At 41.4% G+C, this 17,413-nt stretch overlaps 1 protein-coding gene across 5 annotated transcripts in view; it reads left to right on the top strand.

Moving 5' to 3' along the window:
* Positions 1-17,080, top strand: part of RHOH (ras homolog family member H) — a 44,339-nt gene extending 27,259 nt beyond the window's left edge. For 3 of the 5 annotated variants that reach the window (XM_027103111.1, XM_027103110.1, XM_027103112.1), the window contains one exon: positions 14,254-17,080. In XM_027103111.1, the coding sequence (XP_026958912.1) occupies positions 14,471-15,046 (576 nt within the window). In that variant the 5' untranslated portion in view covers positions 14,254-14,470 and the 3' untranslated portion in view covers positions 15,047-17,080. Of the gene's footprint in view, positions 1-6,303; positions 6,952-11,224; positions 11,918-14,253 lie in introns of those variants that run through there. The other 2 variants (XR_003432145.1, XR_003432146.1) reach the window with 2 other exon arrangements.
* The last annotated feature ends 333 nt before the right edge of the window (positions 17,081-17,413 follow it).

The following is a 17,413-nucleotide window of genomic DNA, read 5'->3' as shown; positions in this document are numbered from 1 at the left end:
AAAAATGAAGATTACTGAGTGAGGAAAGGCAGGGAGAGTTTGTGGGATATTTCATAGTCCCAGGGCAGCGATGGCTAGGTGGAGTGGGGAAGAGGAGAAAGTAATGAGAGAGCTGGTGGGAAGGAGGTTATTTTATACTTAGCATTCACAAATTGGCCCCACTGTTCCTTTCCAATTCGTCTCCCGCCTGTGCTTCAGCCGCAAAAGCCAACTCTCTACCCTCCAAATACACAGAACCTTCTCCCCTGCACACCTGGCCACCGGCTGCTTCCTCGGTCTGGATGTAGTCCACCAATCACATTTTCTCTCCCCTCTGAGACCGATCTTAGATGTCTCTCCTTTCTGCCTTTCCCACTCCCACCGCCCTTGAAGATTTAAGCACTCTGTCCTCAGCATTCTCTTGGCATTCTGCACTTACCTTTATCATGGCACTTGTCCATTTAAATTTTAATTTCTTCTGGGATGAAGCTGAGCGTAAGGTCATTTGTATGCGGAAGGTTGCTTCTTTTCTCTCTAGTTTAGGATTTTATTCTCTAAGGTCCCAGCTATATGGGGCCTTAGTATGATGAAGTACAGCCATGCCAGCTACCTTTGCATGGCCATCGCATTACCTCTCCTCAAGAAGTCATTTCTTCTATAGAAAACAACCACAACAAAAAAGTGAGGGTTAGAGACATTATTAACAAAGTAGGAAAAAAGTTTTTTAAAAAACCTCTAAGCCCAGTCTAAACTATATTAACAGTTTCTTTGTTATCTTTTGTCCCCATTAGTCTCTTTAAAAGTATTCCTAGTTTAAAGCCAATTAAAGGCAGACATCCTGTCATTCTTTTAGACATCTATGGATTTGGAACTTAATGTTCATGGAACATTATGTATGCATAAGCAATGAATTAAACAGCAAAAGAAAAGAATTTTGCTCTGGAGTATCTTGATAGTTTCAGGGTCATTACGAACTTGTTTCTCCCAGTTTCCTGGGAGAAGCTGAGCATCTAGGGAGACAGTTGATGCATCTAGGGAGATAGTTAATCCCACTGCTGTGTATTATATCTGCAATATAATTAATATAGAAAGTATATACATTGATATCCCAAAAGGGGATTTTAAAAACCTAAGAAAGGCTGTACAGACTTGTGTTCTTAGGTTATTCCTCTTTGTTCCTCTTCTGCCTTAGACAATTTAGGGAGTAACTGCTGTGCCCTTAGTACAGTTTTATCTGTAGAGGAACACGTATTGGATGAGCTAGAATTCACAGCAAGTCTGGTTTTGTCCACCATTGCACAGATACCTTTCCTATGCCTGAACCCATGCCATTCTGACCATTTTGGGCATTCAAGGGCATCAGACCAGGCTTGTACATTTATTTTTCTACATAAATGAGATTCTTTAATGAATCATTCAACTGCTTCCTTTTTCAGTTACTAATATATCATGGGTACCTTTCCTCACAATACGTACAAGGTTAACCTAATTCTATTTTTTTATTCAAAATATAGTTGACGTACAATATTACATTAATTTCAGGTGTACTACATAGTGATTTGACATTTGCATGCACTGTGAAATGATCACCACAATAATTCTGGTAACCATCTGTTCCCATACAAAGTTATTACAGTATTATTGACCATAGTCCTTATGCTGTTGTATTACATTCCTGTGACATTTATTTTATAACTAGAGGTTTGTACCTCTTAATCCCCTTCACCTATTCCCCCCTCCCACCCTTATCCTAATTCTTTTTAATGCTGTATCAGATTCCACTGTATGGATACAACAGAATTAATTTAACCACTGCCTTTTGATACCTTTTAGTTATCCTCAGTTCTTTTTTTTTTTTTTTGGCTGTTGTGAATAATGCTGCAATGAAATTCTATTTTTCAAAATATTTTTAAAATAGATTTATTTATTTTTATTTACTTATCTTTGGCTACGTTGGGTCTTTGTTGCTGCTCGTGGGCTTTCTCTAGTTGCAGTGAGCGGGGGCTATTCTTCGTCATGGTGCGGGGGCTTCTCGTTGCGGTGGCTTCTCTTGTGGAGCACGGACTCTAGGCACGTGGGCTTCAGTAGTTGTGGCACGGGGGCTCAGAAGTTGTGGCTCGCGGGCTCCAGAGTGCAGGCTTAGCAGTTGCGGCTCACGGGCTTAGTTGCTCTGTGGCATGTGGGATCTTCCCAGACCAGGGTTTGAACCCATGTCACCTGCATTGGCAGGCGGATTCTTAACCACTGTGCCACCAGGGAAGTCCTGCAATGAAATTCTTGCACATATTTCTTGACTACTTGTATAGGTACAACAAGACAATAGGTTTAAAAAGTTAGAATTGCTGGGTTGCAAGGTACATGCATTTAAAATTTTGATAGCTACTAGCAGGGATATACCAAGGACATGGCGGTAGAAGGGGTCCACTCCAGGTATAGGCAGTGAGGGAGTACATCATCTGCTGAGAATTTAAAGACAATAATAAAATCAATGGGTGTTTGCTTTTTATTATCACCATGTACTGGCAGTGATAAAGTTAGAGTAATGCTTAGGGGCATGTATGGATTCCATTAGAGCTGACTTCTGGGGTATATTGTGATTCCCCAACCTTATGGCACTACGTATTCCTGATTCCTGTTTACTGATTCCTAAACAGTACATTAGAATTAAAGAATGATAGCACAATGATTTTAGAGACTATGAAACAGAACTTGACTTACTTCAATTCTGTTATTCTATGTGACTTTTTGGAGTTTTGTGTTTAAATTTAAAACAGTGAAGCAGAGTGCAAATTGCAAAGTGTGATATTTCTGATCGGTAATTGCAAGTTTTAGTTTGTACAGAAAATATTTTATTGCACTTGAATAATACTTTAAAAATTGAAATTTATCTTTCTTGTAAATTGTTACTTGTTTATTTTAAAGCTACAGAATGAGTCAAGGAAATAATGACTGTTCCTGACTCTTACACATTATTACTGAAGCTAATTTTACCATTAAAATGAGGGAGGTTAAAAAATGATCAGCTCCGGGTATCAAAAACACAAAATGTGCCACTGAATTCTGTCATATTGCCTTCTACAAAGATGGCATTCTTCCGTACATCTTCCAATGGTGTCTGAGAGAGTCTGCTTAAGGGAGAGATCTTTCAAATGTTGTTAGAAATAAGGCCTATAGTAAGAAAGAAAACACCCACCAGCTGAAAAACGTCTTTCCAGCTCTCCCTCCTCATCTGCTGCCTTTATTTTAGGATTGTGTCTTAGTCTATTTGAGCTGTTATAACAAAATGCCACAGACTAGGTGGCTTATAAACAATAGAAATTTATTTCTCACAGTTCTGGAGGTTGGGGAGTCCAAAATGATGGCCCTGGCAGATTCAGTGTCTAGTGAGAGCTTGCTTCCTGATTCATTGATGGTGCCTTCTCACTGTGTCCTCATATGGTGGAAGGGGCAAAGGAGCTCTCTGGGGCTCCTTTATAAGTGCACTAATTCCATTGATGAGGGCTCCACCCTCATGACCTAATCACCTCTCAAAGGCCCCACCTCCTAATACCATCACCATATGAATTTTAGGGGCACACAAGCATCAGGTAGCAGCAGATTGCTTAGTTTCATCAAGGTTGCAAAGGTAGGTAAGCTTCCCCCAGATGAGAGACAGTGGGAGGGGAGATAGAGACAACTCTGTGAATGGGTTTGGAGGCAAGCCCTCCTCACTAGCTTGTCCTCTTGGGCAAGTTACTTTACTTCTCTGTGCCTTAGTTTCCCTGGCTGTAAAATAACAACAATGTATTGAGCACATAGTATCATTTTATTTAATTAATTAATTTATTTTTGGCTGTGTTGGGTCTTTGTTGCTGCGCACAGGCTTTCTCTAGTTGCGGCAAGCGGGGGCTACTCTTCGTTGTGGTGCATGGGCTTCTCATTGCAGTGGATTCTCTTGTTGTGGAGCACGGGCTCTAGGCGCAAGGGCTTCAGTAGTTGTGGCACGTGGGCTCAGTAGTTGTGGCTCACGGGCTCTAGAGTGCAGGCTCAGTAGTTGTGTTGCATAGGCTTAGTTGCTCCACGGCATGTGGGATATTCCCAGACCAGGGCTCGAATCCATGTCCCCTGCATTGGCAGGCAGATTCTTAACCACTGCGCCACCAGGGAAGTCCCGAGCACATAGTATTGTTGTAATGATTAATGAGCTAATTTTCATAAAGCACTTTAAACAGTATCTGACCAATGTGTTTATTATTATCCTTATCTACTAAGGGTCAGGCATGCCGCTAGGCATGAGAGATAGAATCTTTTTAATTGCCTTAAAAATCCTTCAAACTATTCACTATTATCCACATTTTACAGTTCTTGTTATGTGAGTTGCCAAAGGTTATACTGCTAGTCAGCGATAGAGATGAGAATCTAACCAAGACCTCAACTCCACAACCTGGGCTCTGCAAATGATGGAATATCAGCAATTTTATACTTTGAAGCTGAAACCAAATCACCTCACTCCATGCAGTGCTCTGGGCTAAACATCCTGAACAAAATACTTTGACTTCTTTTACAGTTTGAGCAATCTGTAAATTAAGGGTTTACCCTAATTCTAGAGAATGTTGGAAATCTTAATGATTGCCCCTAAAGAGAGATGATCTATCTCTCAAAGGAAGTTAAGTAGAAAGAGAACATCTGTTTGAAAAATAGTTTTATATTAATACTGGGAGTTATCTTCTGAGTAAAAAGCCACCAATTTGGAACATATATCTAAGCTATCTATAAGGGTTTACATTTTAAAATTAAGGAAATTAAGTATGGGATATAAAATGTAGATAACAGGGCTTCCCTGGTGGCGCAGTGGTTGAGAGTCCGCCTGCTGATGCAGGGGACACGGGTTCGTGCCCCGGTCCGGGAGGATCCCACATGCCGCGGAGCAGCTGGGCCCGTGAGCCATGGCCACTGAGCCTGCGCGTCCGAAGCCTGTGCTCTGCAACGGGAGAGGCCACAGCAGTGAGAGGCCCGCGTACCGCAATAAATAAATAAATAAATAAAATGTAGAGAACATATATGTGAAAAAATACTGTGTAGATGGAAAGAGTGTTGGCTCAGTGATCCAGTTTCTGGGCTTCAAGTCAGCCCCCACTACCTAAACCACCTTGGTGGGCCTTGGTTTCCTCATGGGAAAATGAGGAAACCTGGGCCTTGGTTTCCTCATGGGAAAATGAGTAGGTTGAACTAGATGACCTTTCAGGTATCTAATCATGCTAAGTTTCTTTCCACAATCAGGGGACATGCTATTTCACATTCTATTTAGTGGTTGCTCAATAATGGGGGAGTACCAGGATTTGGGGGAATTACCAGAATTCACGGACGCAAAACATATGAAGAAAAAAAGCTACATATTTATTTAACCAAGAGAGGATTAATATCCTTAATCTCTAAAAAGATTTTTTAAAATATTTAAGAAATGATGACCACCTTACTAGAAAAGTAGGCAAAGTAGGTGACTTATGAAAGAAAAAATGTAAGTGGTCAACAAAGAGATGAATTTTAATTTTCACTAGTCGCAAATGAAAACAGATCAAACTGGCAAATATTATACCCAATGATGGCAGTGTGATAAAATGAAAACTCTCATATACTACATGTGGAGTACCAATTTGTCCATGTGTTTCATCTTTCTTGTTCCAGTAATTGTGCTCATACCTATTTATACTAAAGAAATAATTGTATATTTGTACAAATTTATTTTTTAAATGTTCACTCAGCATTATTATAGTAAAAATTAGAAACAATTTAAATGATAGTCAGTTGGTTCAATAAATAATGCTATGTTCATATAATGAAATATGACAGTCATTAAAATTATGTTCAAAGGATCTCAATGATATAAGAAATATTTATGATGTAAATGTTAAATTAAAAAAGCAAGATGCCAAACTATATATAAAGTACGATATTAGTATTGGCAAAAAATGACACTGAAAAAACGAAACAGGAAAAGGTACACTAATATCTCGCAGCTTTTGGTTTTAGGTGGCAGCTGCATTTCTCCTTTAGGTCGTTTAGATAGTTCAGTATTTTTGAAATGTTCCATAACATGTATTAACTACTTTTATAATCAGGAAAAAAAGGTATGTAGAGATGACTCAGACAAAATGAGGGGAAGAGTTAGCCAAAGTGAGGAGGCCATCTTCAGTCTGATTGGATCAGCAAATAAGGGAGGAAATGTTGCTCACCACTAATGGTTTGAGTATGTGTGTTGAATGATGGTGGTGGTGGTGGTGGTGGTGGTTCTGGTGGGGGGGGGGATGAGGGAACCCTGGGATGTGATGGTTTTCTTCATTACAGGTGGTGCTTTAGAGCTGGGAGGTACCATGGGCTTGGTGGAGGTCTACCCAGGTATCAGGTAGATTTCATATTTTCACAGTAAGTAAAGATCAGATGGAGCTACTTTAAGTCTAAGGGGAAAACATAAAATCTGAAGGTAGAAACTCTTTTCTACCTCTTCACCTTTTCAGACAAAAAGAAAGACCCCCAGGGCCATGGGTCTTCCTCATTCTCAGAGTTGCTTTGATGTGATCTGGTTTTATGTGGGTAGTCCATTTTCACTCCTGAGTTTCTTTTCTTTCTTTCTTTTTTTTTAAGTTATTTTCATTATTACTTTTTGCTGTTTTGCAAAGAGCTAATTCTGCAGAACTGGGGCAAGGAGGGCCAAGGGAAGTTAGTGAACATAGTTATACCAGTTAGGAAGTTCACATAATCTCAAAGTAACTTCAAGAGTATCCTTTGACTAGAATACTTTCTATCCATGGCCTTTACTTCCCAGGGGCAGATGGTGATGTCTTATTGAGATGCAGGTAGAGCTTGTACTTGAAACTCAAGGCTTTCTCTTTATGACTTGGCTGGGAATCCTCACCTTTTTCTCCTCTGTCTCCCTTCCACCAGGAGGCAGGCTCTAAGCCTTTGCACTGTCTACCTTTATGTCACTTATTTGATGCATCAACATTCCTTCCAATACTTGAACAAGTCACTGAGGCGCAAAGTATACTTTTTATTTTTTAGTGATACTTTTCTTCATTTTCTCTAAAACTAAAGATGAGAATGAAACCACAGCTTGGACAAAATGCTATAGAAAACAAAAGTTCCCACCCTTTAAAACTTCTATCATGAAAAAATTTGAATATATATAAAAATAGTGAGAATAGACTAACATACCCCCATGTACCATCATTCAACATCAACAGTTCTCAATATTTTCCCAGTCTTATTTCATCCATCATCCTTAGTTCTTTTTTTCTTTTCTGGAACAATCTAAAAAAATCCCAGACATCATATTTATTTCAGCTGTCTGATAAGGACTTTAAAAATGTGTATGACTGGGCTTCCCTGGTGGCACAGTGGTTAAGAATCCACCTGCCGAGGCTTCCCTAGTGGCGCAGTCGTTGAGAATCTGCCTGCCAATGCAGGGGACACGGGATCGAGGCCTGGTCTGGGAAGACCCCACATGCCGCGGAGCTACTGGGCCCGTGAGCCACAATTACTGAGTCTGCGCGTCTGGAGCCTGTGCTCCGTAACAAGAGAGGCCACAATAGTGAGAGGCCTGCACACCGCGATGAACAGTGGCCCCCACTTGCCACAACTAGAGAAAGCCCTCGCACAGAAACGAAGACCCAACACGGCCATAAATAAATAAATATATATATATATTAAAAAAATCCACCTGCCAATGCAGGGGACATGGGTTCAAACCCTGGTCTGGGAAGATCCCGCATGCCGCGAAGCAACTAAGCCCGTGCTCTGCAACTACTGAGTCTGCGCTCTAGGGCCCGCAAGCCACAACTAGTAGCCCACGTGCCACAACTACTGAAGCCCGTGCGCCTAGAGCCCATGCTCTGCAACAAGAGAAGCCACCGCAATGAGAAGCCTGCATACCGCAATAAAGAGTAGCCTCTGCTCGCCACAACTAGAGAAAGCCCACACGCAGCAACAAAGACCCAACACAGCCAAAAATAAATTTTAAAAATAAATATATTAAAAAAAAGTATATGACTACAATGTGATTATCACCTAACAAAATCAGCAATAGTTCCTTAATGTCATCAAACACCCAGGCCGTATTCAAACTTCTTTGAATATCTAAAAAAATATAGAAAAGACTTCAAAAACTCTCTAATGAGGAGGAAAAAGAGAGATGGGCTTAGGACATTTGTGAGAGGAGGCATAATTACTCAGCTTAGCTTGTCCCTTAAAAAAGAACCAGAAGCCAGAGATAGTGCTTCTAGGAATTTTAAACAAATTCAGCTGTACAGATATAGAAAATTATTGTCTCGGACATGATGGGGGCTCATAGATATTCTCTAGCTTAAAGGGCCCTCAGATCAGCCTTTTCCGCCTTTTCAAGCCAAACTTAAAAAACAAAGGAACACACACAAAGCGCTTCAAAATTGTACACAGAACTCATGCTTTTAAAATGTGTTTTGTTTTATTTTAATTTTATTTTAAAATGCACAGAAGCAAGGAGAAGAAAATTAGAATCAGTTACAATCTCAGGACCGTAGACAATTCATCCTAACATGTTGGTATATATACTGCTCTAGATGTTTTCATAACTGTGGAATCATACTGTACATATTTTGAAAACGGCTTTTATCCCATTCAGCATAGGGACACTTTTCCTGTGTCAGTTAAGTTAATATACTTATACTCTGTTATTTTAAAGCGTATTGATTACAGGAATAAACTAATTAGTTTATCCAAGAACCACCTGTTCTTTAATAATTTTTTCCCATTATAAACAACATAGACAAGAATATGTGTGTAACTAAATATTTCATGTCAAAGTTTGTGGAAGAATAAGAATTCTCGCTGCCATCCTTCTTCCCTTCTCACTCATTCTCATCCTGTATAATGTAGCCAGATTACCCTTGGTTCTCCTGGAATCTCTCTGGCACCACACTGTCCCCTTGTCTCACAGACCTGTCTCTCCTCCAGTGTTTGTTTCCTGTTTGCCAGTGGCTCCCTCCGAGGCCCCCAGGCCTCACAGTCATCTCACTTTGGGCCTGCATGTCAGCTCTAGCTCTAATAATCTTACAACACTTCAAGGTAAATAGATAAATAACAGATACTTCTATAGTACTTACTCTGTGCCAGGTACCATTCTATGTGTTTTACATTCACTTACCCATTTATTCCCATACAACAACCTTGTGTGATACTATCAGTATTGCTTATTTACAGTTGAAGAAGCTAAGGCTTAGTGACTTTGGAGGCAGCATGGTTTCAGAGTCCAGGCTCTTAATCACTGAGCTATACTGCCTCTATTGACAAAGGTGCAAAACTCAGAGACGTTAAGTAATTCACCCAAGATTGCACAGTAAGCAGCAGATGTTGGGGCCAAACCCAAGCTTGCCTGATCCCAGGGTCTGTGCTCTCCTTCTTACTCTGAATTGCCTCTTTTTATTTAGCAGCGCTTGTCAAACTTTTTCTGTAAAAGGCCAGATAGTAAATATTTTAGGCTTTGTGGGCCATAAAGTCTCTGTTGCAACTTTGAGTTGTAGCAAGAAAGAAGCCATGGAAAATTTGTAAATGAAAGATCATGACTATGATCCAAAAAAATGTTTTTATGGACACAAATTTGAATTTCATATGATATGCACGTGTCATGAAATACTGTTCTTTTGATTTTTTTTAACCATTAAAATTGTAAAAACCATTCTTAATTCGTGGGCCATACAGAAACAGACGGTGGGTTTGGCCCACAGGTGACCCATAGTTGACAACTTTGGTTTACAGCGTCATTACATTCTAGAATGGTTAGATATGCATGTATTTGCCTCTTTGCTTTCTTTCCTTGAACAATTCAGCTTGGGTCCCAAATGTTCATACCCAACTGAGAAAATATGAGTCCTTCAGTAAAAGAAATTCCCTTAGAAAGCAGTTCAGAGACCAAGTGACCTTCTCTTGAGTATGCCTCGTGGGGTTCCACCCTCAACACCAGGCAGTTTTTCAGAAAATTCCAACTACTTTGAGAGAGGTACATTTTCCCATCACTTTATTAGTTTTTTTTTTTTGCGGTACGCAGGCCTCTCACTGTTGTGGCCTCTCCCGCTGCGGAGCACAGGCTCCGGACGCGCAGGCTCAGTGGCCATGGCTCATGGGCCCAGCCGCTCCGCAGCATGTGGGATCTTCCCGGACCGGGGCACGAACCCATGTCCCCTGCAACGGCAGGTGGACTCTCAACCACTGCGCCACCAGGGAAGCCCACTTTATTAGTTTTGACATGAGATTCTAGAGTCTTAAATGGTGCTCTGGGCCGTTGCCTGGCTGACTAGCCTTGTTTTTGACTCTGAACTTGGACCAAATTGAGAACTCTAGACCTGTGGAGACAATCCAATTACTGTGCTCGTGGGAGTAGAAGGGACCATTCAGGGCAGGGTGGGTGGGACAGAGGAGGGGAAGGGTGCCAGGGTCCCTGCTTGGCCTGGGGTCAGGGGGGCAGGGCTCCTGGCTCAAAGAGGCCTCGGGGCTTAGTGATATTCCATTTAAATTCAAATATAATGGTATTAAATAAGCTTTAGGTTTAGGAATGTAAATACTGCTTAGAACCTTGACTCTGGAGAACAGTAATAAAAGCTGCAAACCAGCGTCTTGCAAGCAAACTTTCAGAATTAAATCCACTTAGAATACAGATGATCTGTGTATAAAAATAAACTGATTTAAAAGTGATTTCTTTTTGTGATTCAGAGGAGAAATTTAATTATTATTTATAGCAATTAGAAATGAACTAAGGGGAATTACTGAAGTAGCGTTGAGAATTAGTGAAATGAATTCTTGCAAGATGAAAAACTTATGATAAAATATTCCTTGAGAAGATGTTCCCTGCAAAGGCAGTAACCTTATTTTTTAAAATACATTTTCCTGAAGTTTAATCTTCATACAGAAAAGTGAATACATCATAGGTCTGTAGCTTGAAGAATTTTCACAAACTGAACACACTTGTGGAACCAGTTTCCGAATCAAGACGCAACACACTTCTTGTAAACATCAAGAACTCCTTATTTGTAGGAGGAGAATCGGAGTAGGGACCTGTTTGGAAGGGATGGCCGGAAAAAGTGTCTCAAAACTGGGTTTGCTTAGGAAGCATGGTTTTACTTGAGGTGCCTTGGGTAGGGCAATGGGAATTATGGGGTGTGGGTGACACGTGGAGCTGCTGCAGCTTTGGGGTCACCCTCTGTTTAGGTCTAACTTTGCCTCTGCCATTGCCTCACAGTGTGACTGTGACAGGACTCCCTACCCCCTGAAGTCTCTGCAGTTGTAAAATGTTGATCTCCATGCGGAAAGAAGCCAGCTTGCTCACTGTTACGCTCTCAGGACCTGATTCGGTGCCTGCCACACAGGAAGCCCCAAACAACCATTTTTTAAAAACGAAGAAAACAACTAATGAATAATGTATACAGCCCTTAGAAGATGCTCAGTAATGTAAATAAAAGTCACAAAATAACCCATTGATCCAGTAATGCCATATTCGTAAATGTATTCCCCAAGAAAATTTTTCCACGTAAAAGTAACTTCTATAAATGAATATATATTTTATGTATAAAATAACACTTGTTAATTATTGTGAAATATTGAAAGTAACTCAAAGACTGCTAGCAGTGGGGAACAGCTGTGCAATTATGAATTGTTGAAACATTGAAAGCTATTTAGCTAAAACCTGGCAAGTATGTTGATTATGTTGAAATAGAAAGATTTTTAAACTGGAGAAAATGTTTAGAAGATATATACAAGTGTATATCTATTACAGAAAGAAAACTGAATGACAATTTGGACTGATAAAGCTTAGAAGTGGCTATAGTTTTCCTTTACTAAGTTGCTTAAGATTTTTTGAATTGATTCTCTTTCTCCAGAAGAAAAAAAACCAAAGTGAAGCACCCACTCCCCTACCACCACCCCAGCCCCCCCAGTACGTGGAGCCCCGCATCCCGAGCAGGGCCTGCTCTTGCTGTGGTGTCCCTGCCAGGCTACGAAAGTGTTGTTGAGAGAAGGCACTGGCGGGAGTTGCTGAGTGGCACAATGATTTCCTAATCATCTAAGTGTGTTAGATTCACGGCAAAAGCAATTTCCTTAATGAATGAATTGGCTGCTGCCTGCATAAGTCCTTTGCCCAAAACTCTTACAAGAAGGATGACATTTAGATGTATTCTTTATCATTGACAGGCTATCCCTGGCAGATGACTGCCATGGGCTCATCTGTTTAAAAAAATATCAGGGTTTTATCAGCATTTTGAAGTAAGCCTCAGATTCAATCGAAGCCCAGATAACCTAAAATCTGCAATAATAATAATCAGTGAATGAAAGTCATAATTTCATCTTAGTTTTGTATTATGCTCTATCATTTTTTTCATTTTTAATTTATTTTTTGTTATTTTTGGCCATGCCACACGGCTTATGGGATCTTAGTTCCCTGAACAAGGATTGAACCTGGGCCCTGGCAGTGAAAGCGCCAAGCCCTAACCTCTGGACCACCAGGGAATTCTCTGTTTTTTTATTTTATAAGTTATTATTATTATCATTTTGTGCTCTATCATTCTGAAGGGGCTTTCTCACAAGACAATCAAGGGAGTATTCTCAAATGTACAACGTCTTGTAAAAGTACAAGCATAAATGATTGCTGTGTTATCATTTCCATATGAAGATGTGAGTCTTCAGATAAGACTCTGGGCGAATATTTGACGTCCCAGCCCCCATGCTTGGACATTCAAGCATTTTAAATAAATAGTAGTAGAAGTTGAAACGTATGGTGCCTGCCCACAGATCCCATGTGCCAGGTTCTGTGCTAAGCCAGACTCTCCACATACTGAATTGTTATAACAATTCCATCAAGAATGTGCTTTTCTTATTTTCATTTTTATGAAGAAACCGAGTCTCAGAGAGGTTAAGTAACTTGGCCAAGGTCACCCAGCTTATGTGTGGTAAAAATGAATTTGTGAAAATCATGTGAATTATTTATTTGATTAACTCATTTGTAAAGGCTATTATGTCTAATTAAACAGAGACTGTAGGTAGACAAAGATAATAATGTCTTGGAGGGGAATGTCTGGATTTAGAGGAGTGATTTTAAAAATTACCTTTTGAAGGAGACCTATCCTATGTGTCTATCCTACATTACACGTGATCTGTCAGGAAGATTGCCAGTGGAGGAGGTTATAAGCCCAGATTGTATTAGTAACCTTTACTTTGAAATTTGGTCCAAAAGACCTTTCCTTCATCTCAAGCTGGGATGGCCCTGTGATGACATCCCTTGGCAGACGGGACACCGTCTCCAAGGCTGATCTCATTGTCTGGAGCTCTTTCACCTGCAGTGAATGAGAATTTATTTGACCCTTTCAAGAAATTCAGATTCCGTCATATTTATGTGGCCCGGTTTAAGTGACAAGCACCGAATACGGTTGCTTTTAAGCAAGTTATTTTGTTTAACCAGGGGCTTAGCAGAGTTCCTGATTACATAGGTAGCTGTTCAGAGAAGAAAGAAACAATTTTATCCTCACAACATCTCTGACAAGTGGTTCCTAAATCTCTCACAATCTTGCATATGAGTAAACCAAGGCTTGGAGATGAAGCAAAGTGCTCAAAGCCATGTCGTTGTATAGGTAATGGAGTCTGATTTCAGATGCAGAAAATGCCAAGGACAGTGCCCTTTCCATTATATCTATAGCCCATTTTTGGAAAAATCTCAAGGGAAAAATCACAGCAAATTTTTAGAGTTCTGGTGATTTCTTCTCTCTGACCTCAGCACAAATTCCCACATAAACCAAGGACTGGCTGATGAATCAATAAATGAAAGGAAGTGCTTCTGCTACGTGCGGCTCATCAGTTTGCAGTTCCCAAAGTGGCTGGGATCCATTAGAGACTGAAGTGGCAGAGACCACTGTCAGCTGTGGTCTCCACTTCTTGGAGCAGAAGCCAGGAGAGAGCAGTCTGAAAACGTCTCATTCACACATTAGGTTGCTATTGTGGTCTTTTTCATGTTGCCACCAGAGCAACTGCTTGTGTTTTTATCCGTGGGCTGATTTTAGAGATCAGGTCAGCTTCTGCTTCTTGACTGGGTGGGGTCGTGGGTACGGGGTATAACAGATCCAAGCTTTCCCCGCCGAGGGTAAGAGTGGCTTAGACAAGGGGGGAGGACCCTTGTCCACTGAGGTGGACCCCCTGATTCATCAGTTTGCCAATGAGGAAGCTCCCCCATCAGCAAAAAAGGGAAAAAAGACTCAAGTTCTCCCCTTTTTTTTCTTTTTCCAGTTGAAGACCAGCCTTTGGAGGTTTCCAAAGTAGATGGTGCATCTCCCTTGGATGGACTGCATGAAGTAACATTCTGCAAATTGCTGTCAGAGGTCCTAAGAACACAAATCCATCTGGTTCCCATTCCTCGTCATTGAATGGCGTTTGCTTCAGCAGCCCACTGAGGGCTCTTTTCCTCGGAATTCTGAATTTGTAACTAGGAATCCGAGCTGGGAAGATGCTGAGTTCCATCAAGTGTGTGTTGGTGGGAGACTCTGCTGTGGGGAAAACCTCTCTGTTAGTGCGCTTCACCTCAGAGACCTTCCCAGAGGCCTACAAGCCCACAGTGTATGAAAATACAGGTGTAGACGTCTTCATGGATGGCATCCAGATCAGCCTGGGTCTCTGGGACACAGCTGGCAATGATGCCTTCAGGAGTATCCGCCCTCTGTCCTACCAGCAGGCAGACGTGGTGCTGATGTGCTACTCCGTGGCCAACCATAACTCCTTCCTGAACCTGAAGAACAAGTGGATTGGTGAAGTCAGGAGCAACCTGCCCTGCACTCCCGTGCTGGTGGTGGCCACTCAGACTGACCAGCGAGAGATGGGGCCCCACAGGGCTTCCTGCGTCAACGCTATAGAAGGAAAGAGACTGGCCCAGGAGGTGAGAGCCAAGGGCTACCTGGAGTGCTCAGCCCTCAGCAACCGGGGGGTACAGCAGGTATTTGAGTGTGCTGTCCGGACTGCCATCAACCAGGCCAGGAGACGCAACAGAAGGAGGTTCTTCTCCGTTAACGAGTGCAAGATCCTCTAAACCCCAAAGACTCCACCCAGCAGTCACTTACCGCAAAGACTAACTGGGACAGGGAGAGCAGGCAAGCCAGCAAGCGTCGATGCTCTTTCTGGGCACGTCCTAAGCAGCCTGAAGCAGCATGAGCCGCAGCAGGAAACCTTTCGGATACAGTTGTTGACGAGACTTGGCTACTGGATGTTTTTACGAAATACACTCTATCAAAGAACTCTTTGCCCATTACAGTTAGAAGATCCCTTGGGAAACTGTAATGAATATTCCACCTTCGATTATAAAACCAAAGTGGTCTCCATAATTTTGGATAATAAAGTGAGTTTTCCAAAGAATTCCATATTTAAAGACACATTGTATTTAAATAATAACAAAATAAATAGCACTGGTATATAATTAGTTTTCACACTTGGGAAGTCTTTTCCTACCTACTGACAAACACAAATTGATGTATGAGTGAAATGACCTTATAGGGCCCTGCCATATGTTTGTAGTGTCGGTATTTTCGTCTGAAGTAGTACTTTTGTTGAAATCACTTGCCAGCTAGATTTTATTAGGTAATCAAATTTTAAAATTACTGTAAACTGATCCTTGCAATTAATTTTCCACCCTCTTGTTATTCAGAGTTGTATATAAAATACAGTTCAATGACATAAGATACTTTAATACTGCCTAATGATTTTAAACAGCTGTCATTATATGTCTCTGTAATTATTTTTTTAAAAAAGCGCATTTCTTATGGTTTTGCCTTTCACCCAAAGAACTCCAGTTGTGTACTAAGTATTCTTCTGTCATTCCCCAAAACAGATTGAAGGAAAACCTCTCAGGTAGAGAATCAGACTGCTCGCAGTGATAGCAGCAGAACTTGGAACAGACGCGAGGAAGTCTTACTTTCATTTCAGAGACCACTACACTTTGCCTGCTTCTTCTGACACTGGGGTTCCTAGCTGGTCGTAGGTCTTGTGAAAGAGCAGGCTCAAAGTCTCTATAATTGTGATTTAGCAAATTTGTTATTTGAGCTCTAAACTGAGCTGGCATGCAACATAATTCATTAATTTTAGGACCTAATCAGAATAATTGGGATGGTGTCTACATGTATATGTATGTATTTAAGGGAAAAAAGGGAATTTATAGCTTTTACTAGTTCATGAATATGAAACACCTGAATGGAAAAAAGAATCACAAATTCCCAGCACAGGGAACAGGAAAACTATACAGCAATTGCTTAGATAATAAAAATTTCTCAAGGGAAATACTGAATCAATAGGGACATCCCTCCAACCCCCAACCACCATTCTGTCTAATAGCTTAAAAGCAATGGTATTGACCATCAGTGAAAGCTGAGAACAGAGGACTATGTAAATTAAGAAATCGTGAAGGCTGGAACCCAAGTGTTTCATTTACTCACCTAATCAAAACCTATAACTACTCTGAACCACGTTTATGGAAGTACATCATTGGTTTGGTGTAACATGCCATTACACACCAATGGTAAGGCAGTTGGCATAAATGACTATGATTAGACCTATGCTGACATAACCAAACTAATTTTTCAGTTTCCTTATGTGGTCAATTCTTTATAGCTATAATAGATGTCAAAATCAAATGTGTGCTCATCTCCACACTGCCTTCTCTTTTTCCTCTTCTCCCATCCACATTCAGGAAAAGGGCTGGGACCAGGGTCTGAGTCTCTGCGTCCAAGGTTCCCTCAATCCTCTGGGACTGACATATCTGCCTTCGCCCGGACAGCTCCAGCTCTCCAGTCCCACAGCTCATCCTCGGCTCTGTGTCACCTGTGTCCCTTGACTTGAGAGCTACTATATCCAGCTGTCTATGTTGGGCATCCAGAGGGTTGGAGGGCTTCAAAGCTGGCCAGGCAAGGGAGGCGATGGGAGCGCATCTCCTTGTGATATCCCTGTTGACCCGCCTCCTCTTCTCCAACAATTGCAAATGGTCTTAAATAACTTCTGCAGATTTTCCTTCAGGGCCTGTCTAAGGTAGGCGGTATTTAACATGATAGCAGGAATAAATTTCTAATGACTAACATTGGTTGTCCCAAAGTTTTTCCTTCTTTCTTGTTGAAGGGAGATTGGCAGGGGCTGGGATATGAAAATGGGAAGGGCCCAGATAACTGATTCTAAGTGAGGGAAGAGGTGGTGATTCCACGGTGGAAGCGGTGGAGGAAGAGAAGGTCATAGAGGGTGTGGTCAAATGACTTTGCCTTCATCTGGGCCACAGATGAGCCCTCTGCTTGCTGGCTGGAGCCAAGCTTAAAGGCTGTCTCTGGGAACCCTCACACCTGAGAACAGGAATCCACGTGTAAACCCTCCCCAGCAATGGGACCTGGCAGAAACAGTGGCCCGCTGGCATCTGTCTCCC

The sequence above is a fragment of the Aethalodelphis obliquidens genome, unplaced genomic scaffold, assembly GCF_003676395.1.
Source record: "Aethalodelphis obliquidens isolate GAN/ISIS:26980383/991018 unplaced genomic scaffold, ASM367639v1 scaffold6, whole genome shotgun sequence".
NCBI classification, from domain to species: Eukaryota; Metazoa; Chordata; class Mammalia; order Artiodactyla; family Delphinidae; genus Aethalodelphis; species Aethalodelphis obliquidens.
This window is presented reverse-complemented; position numbering and strand designations above follow the sequence as displayed.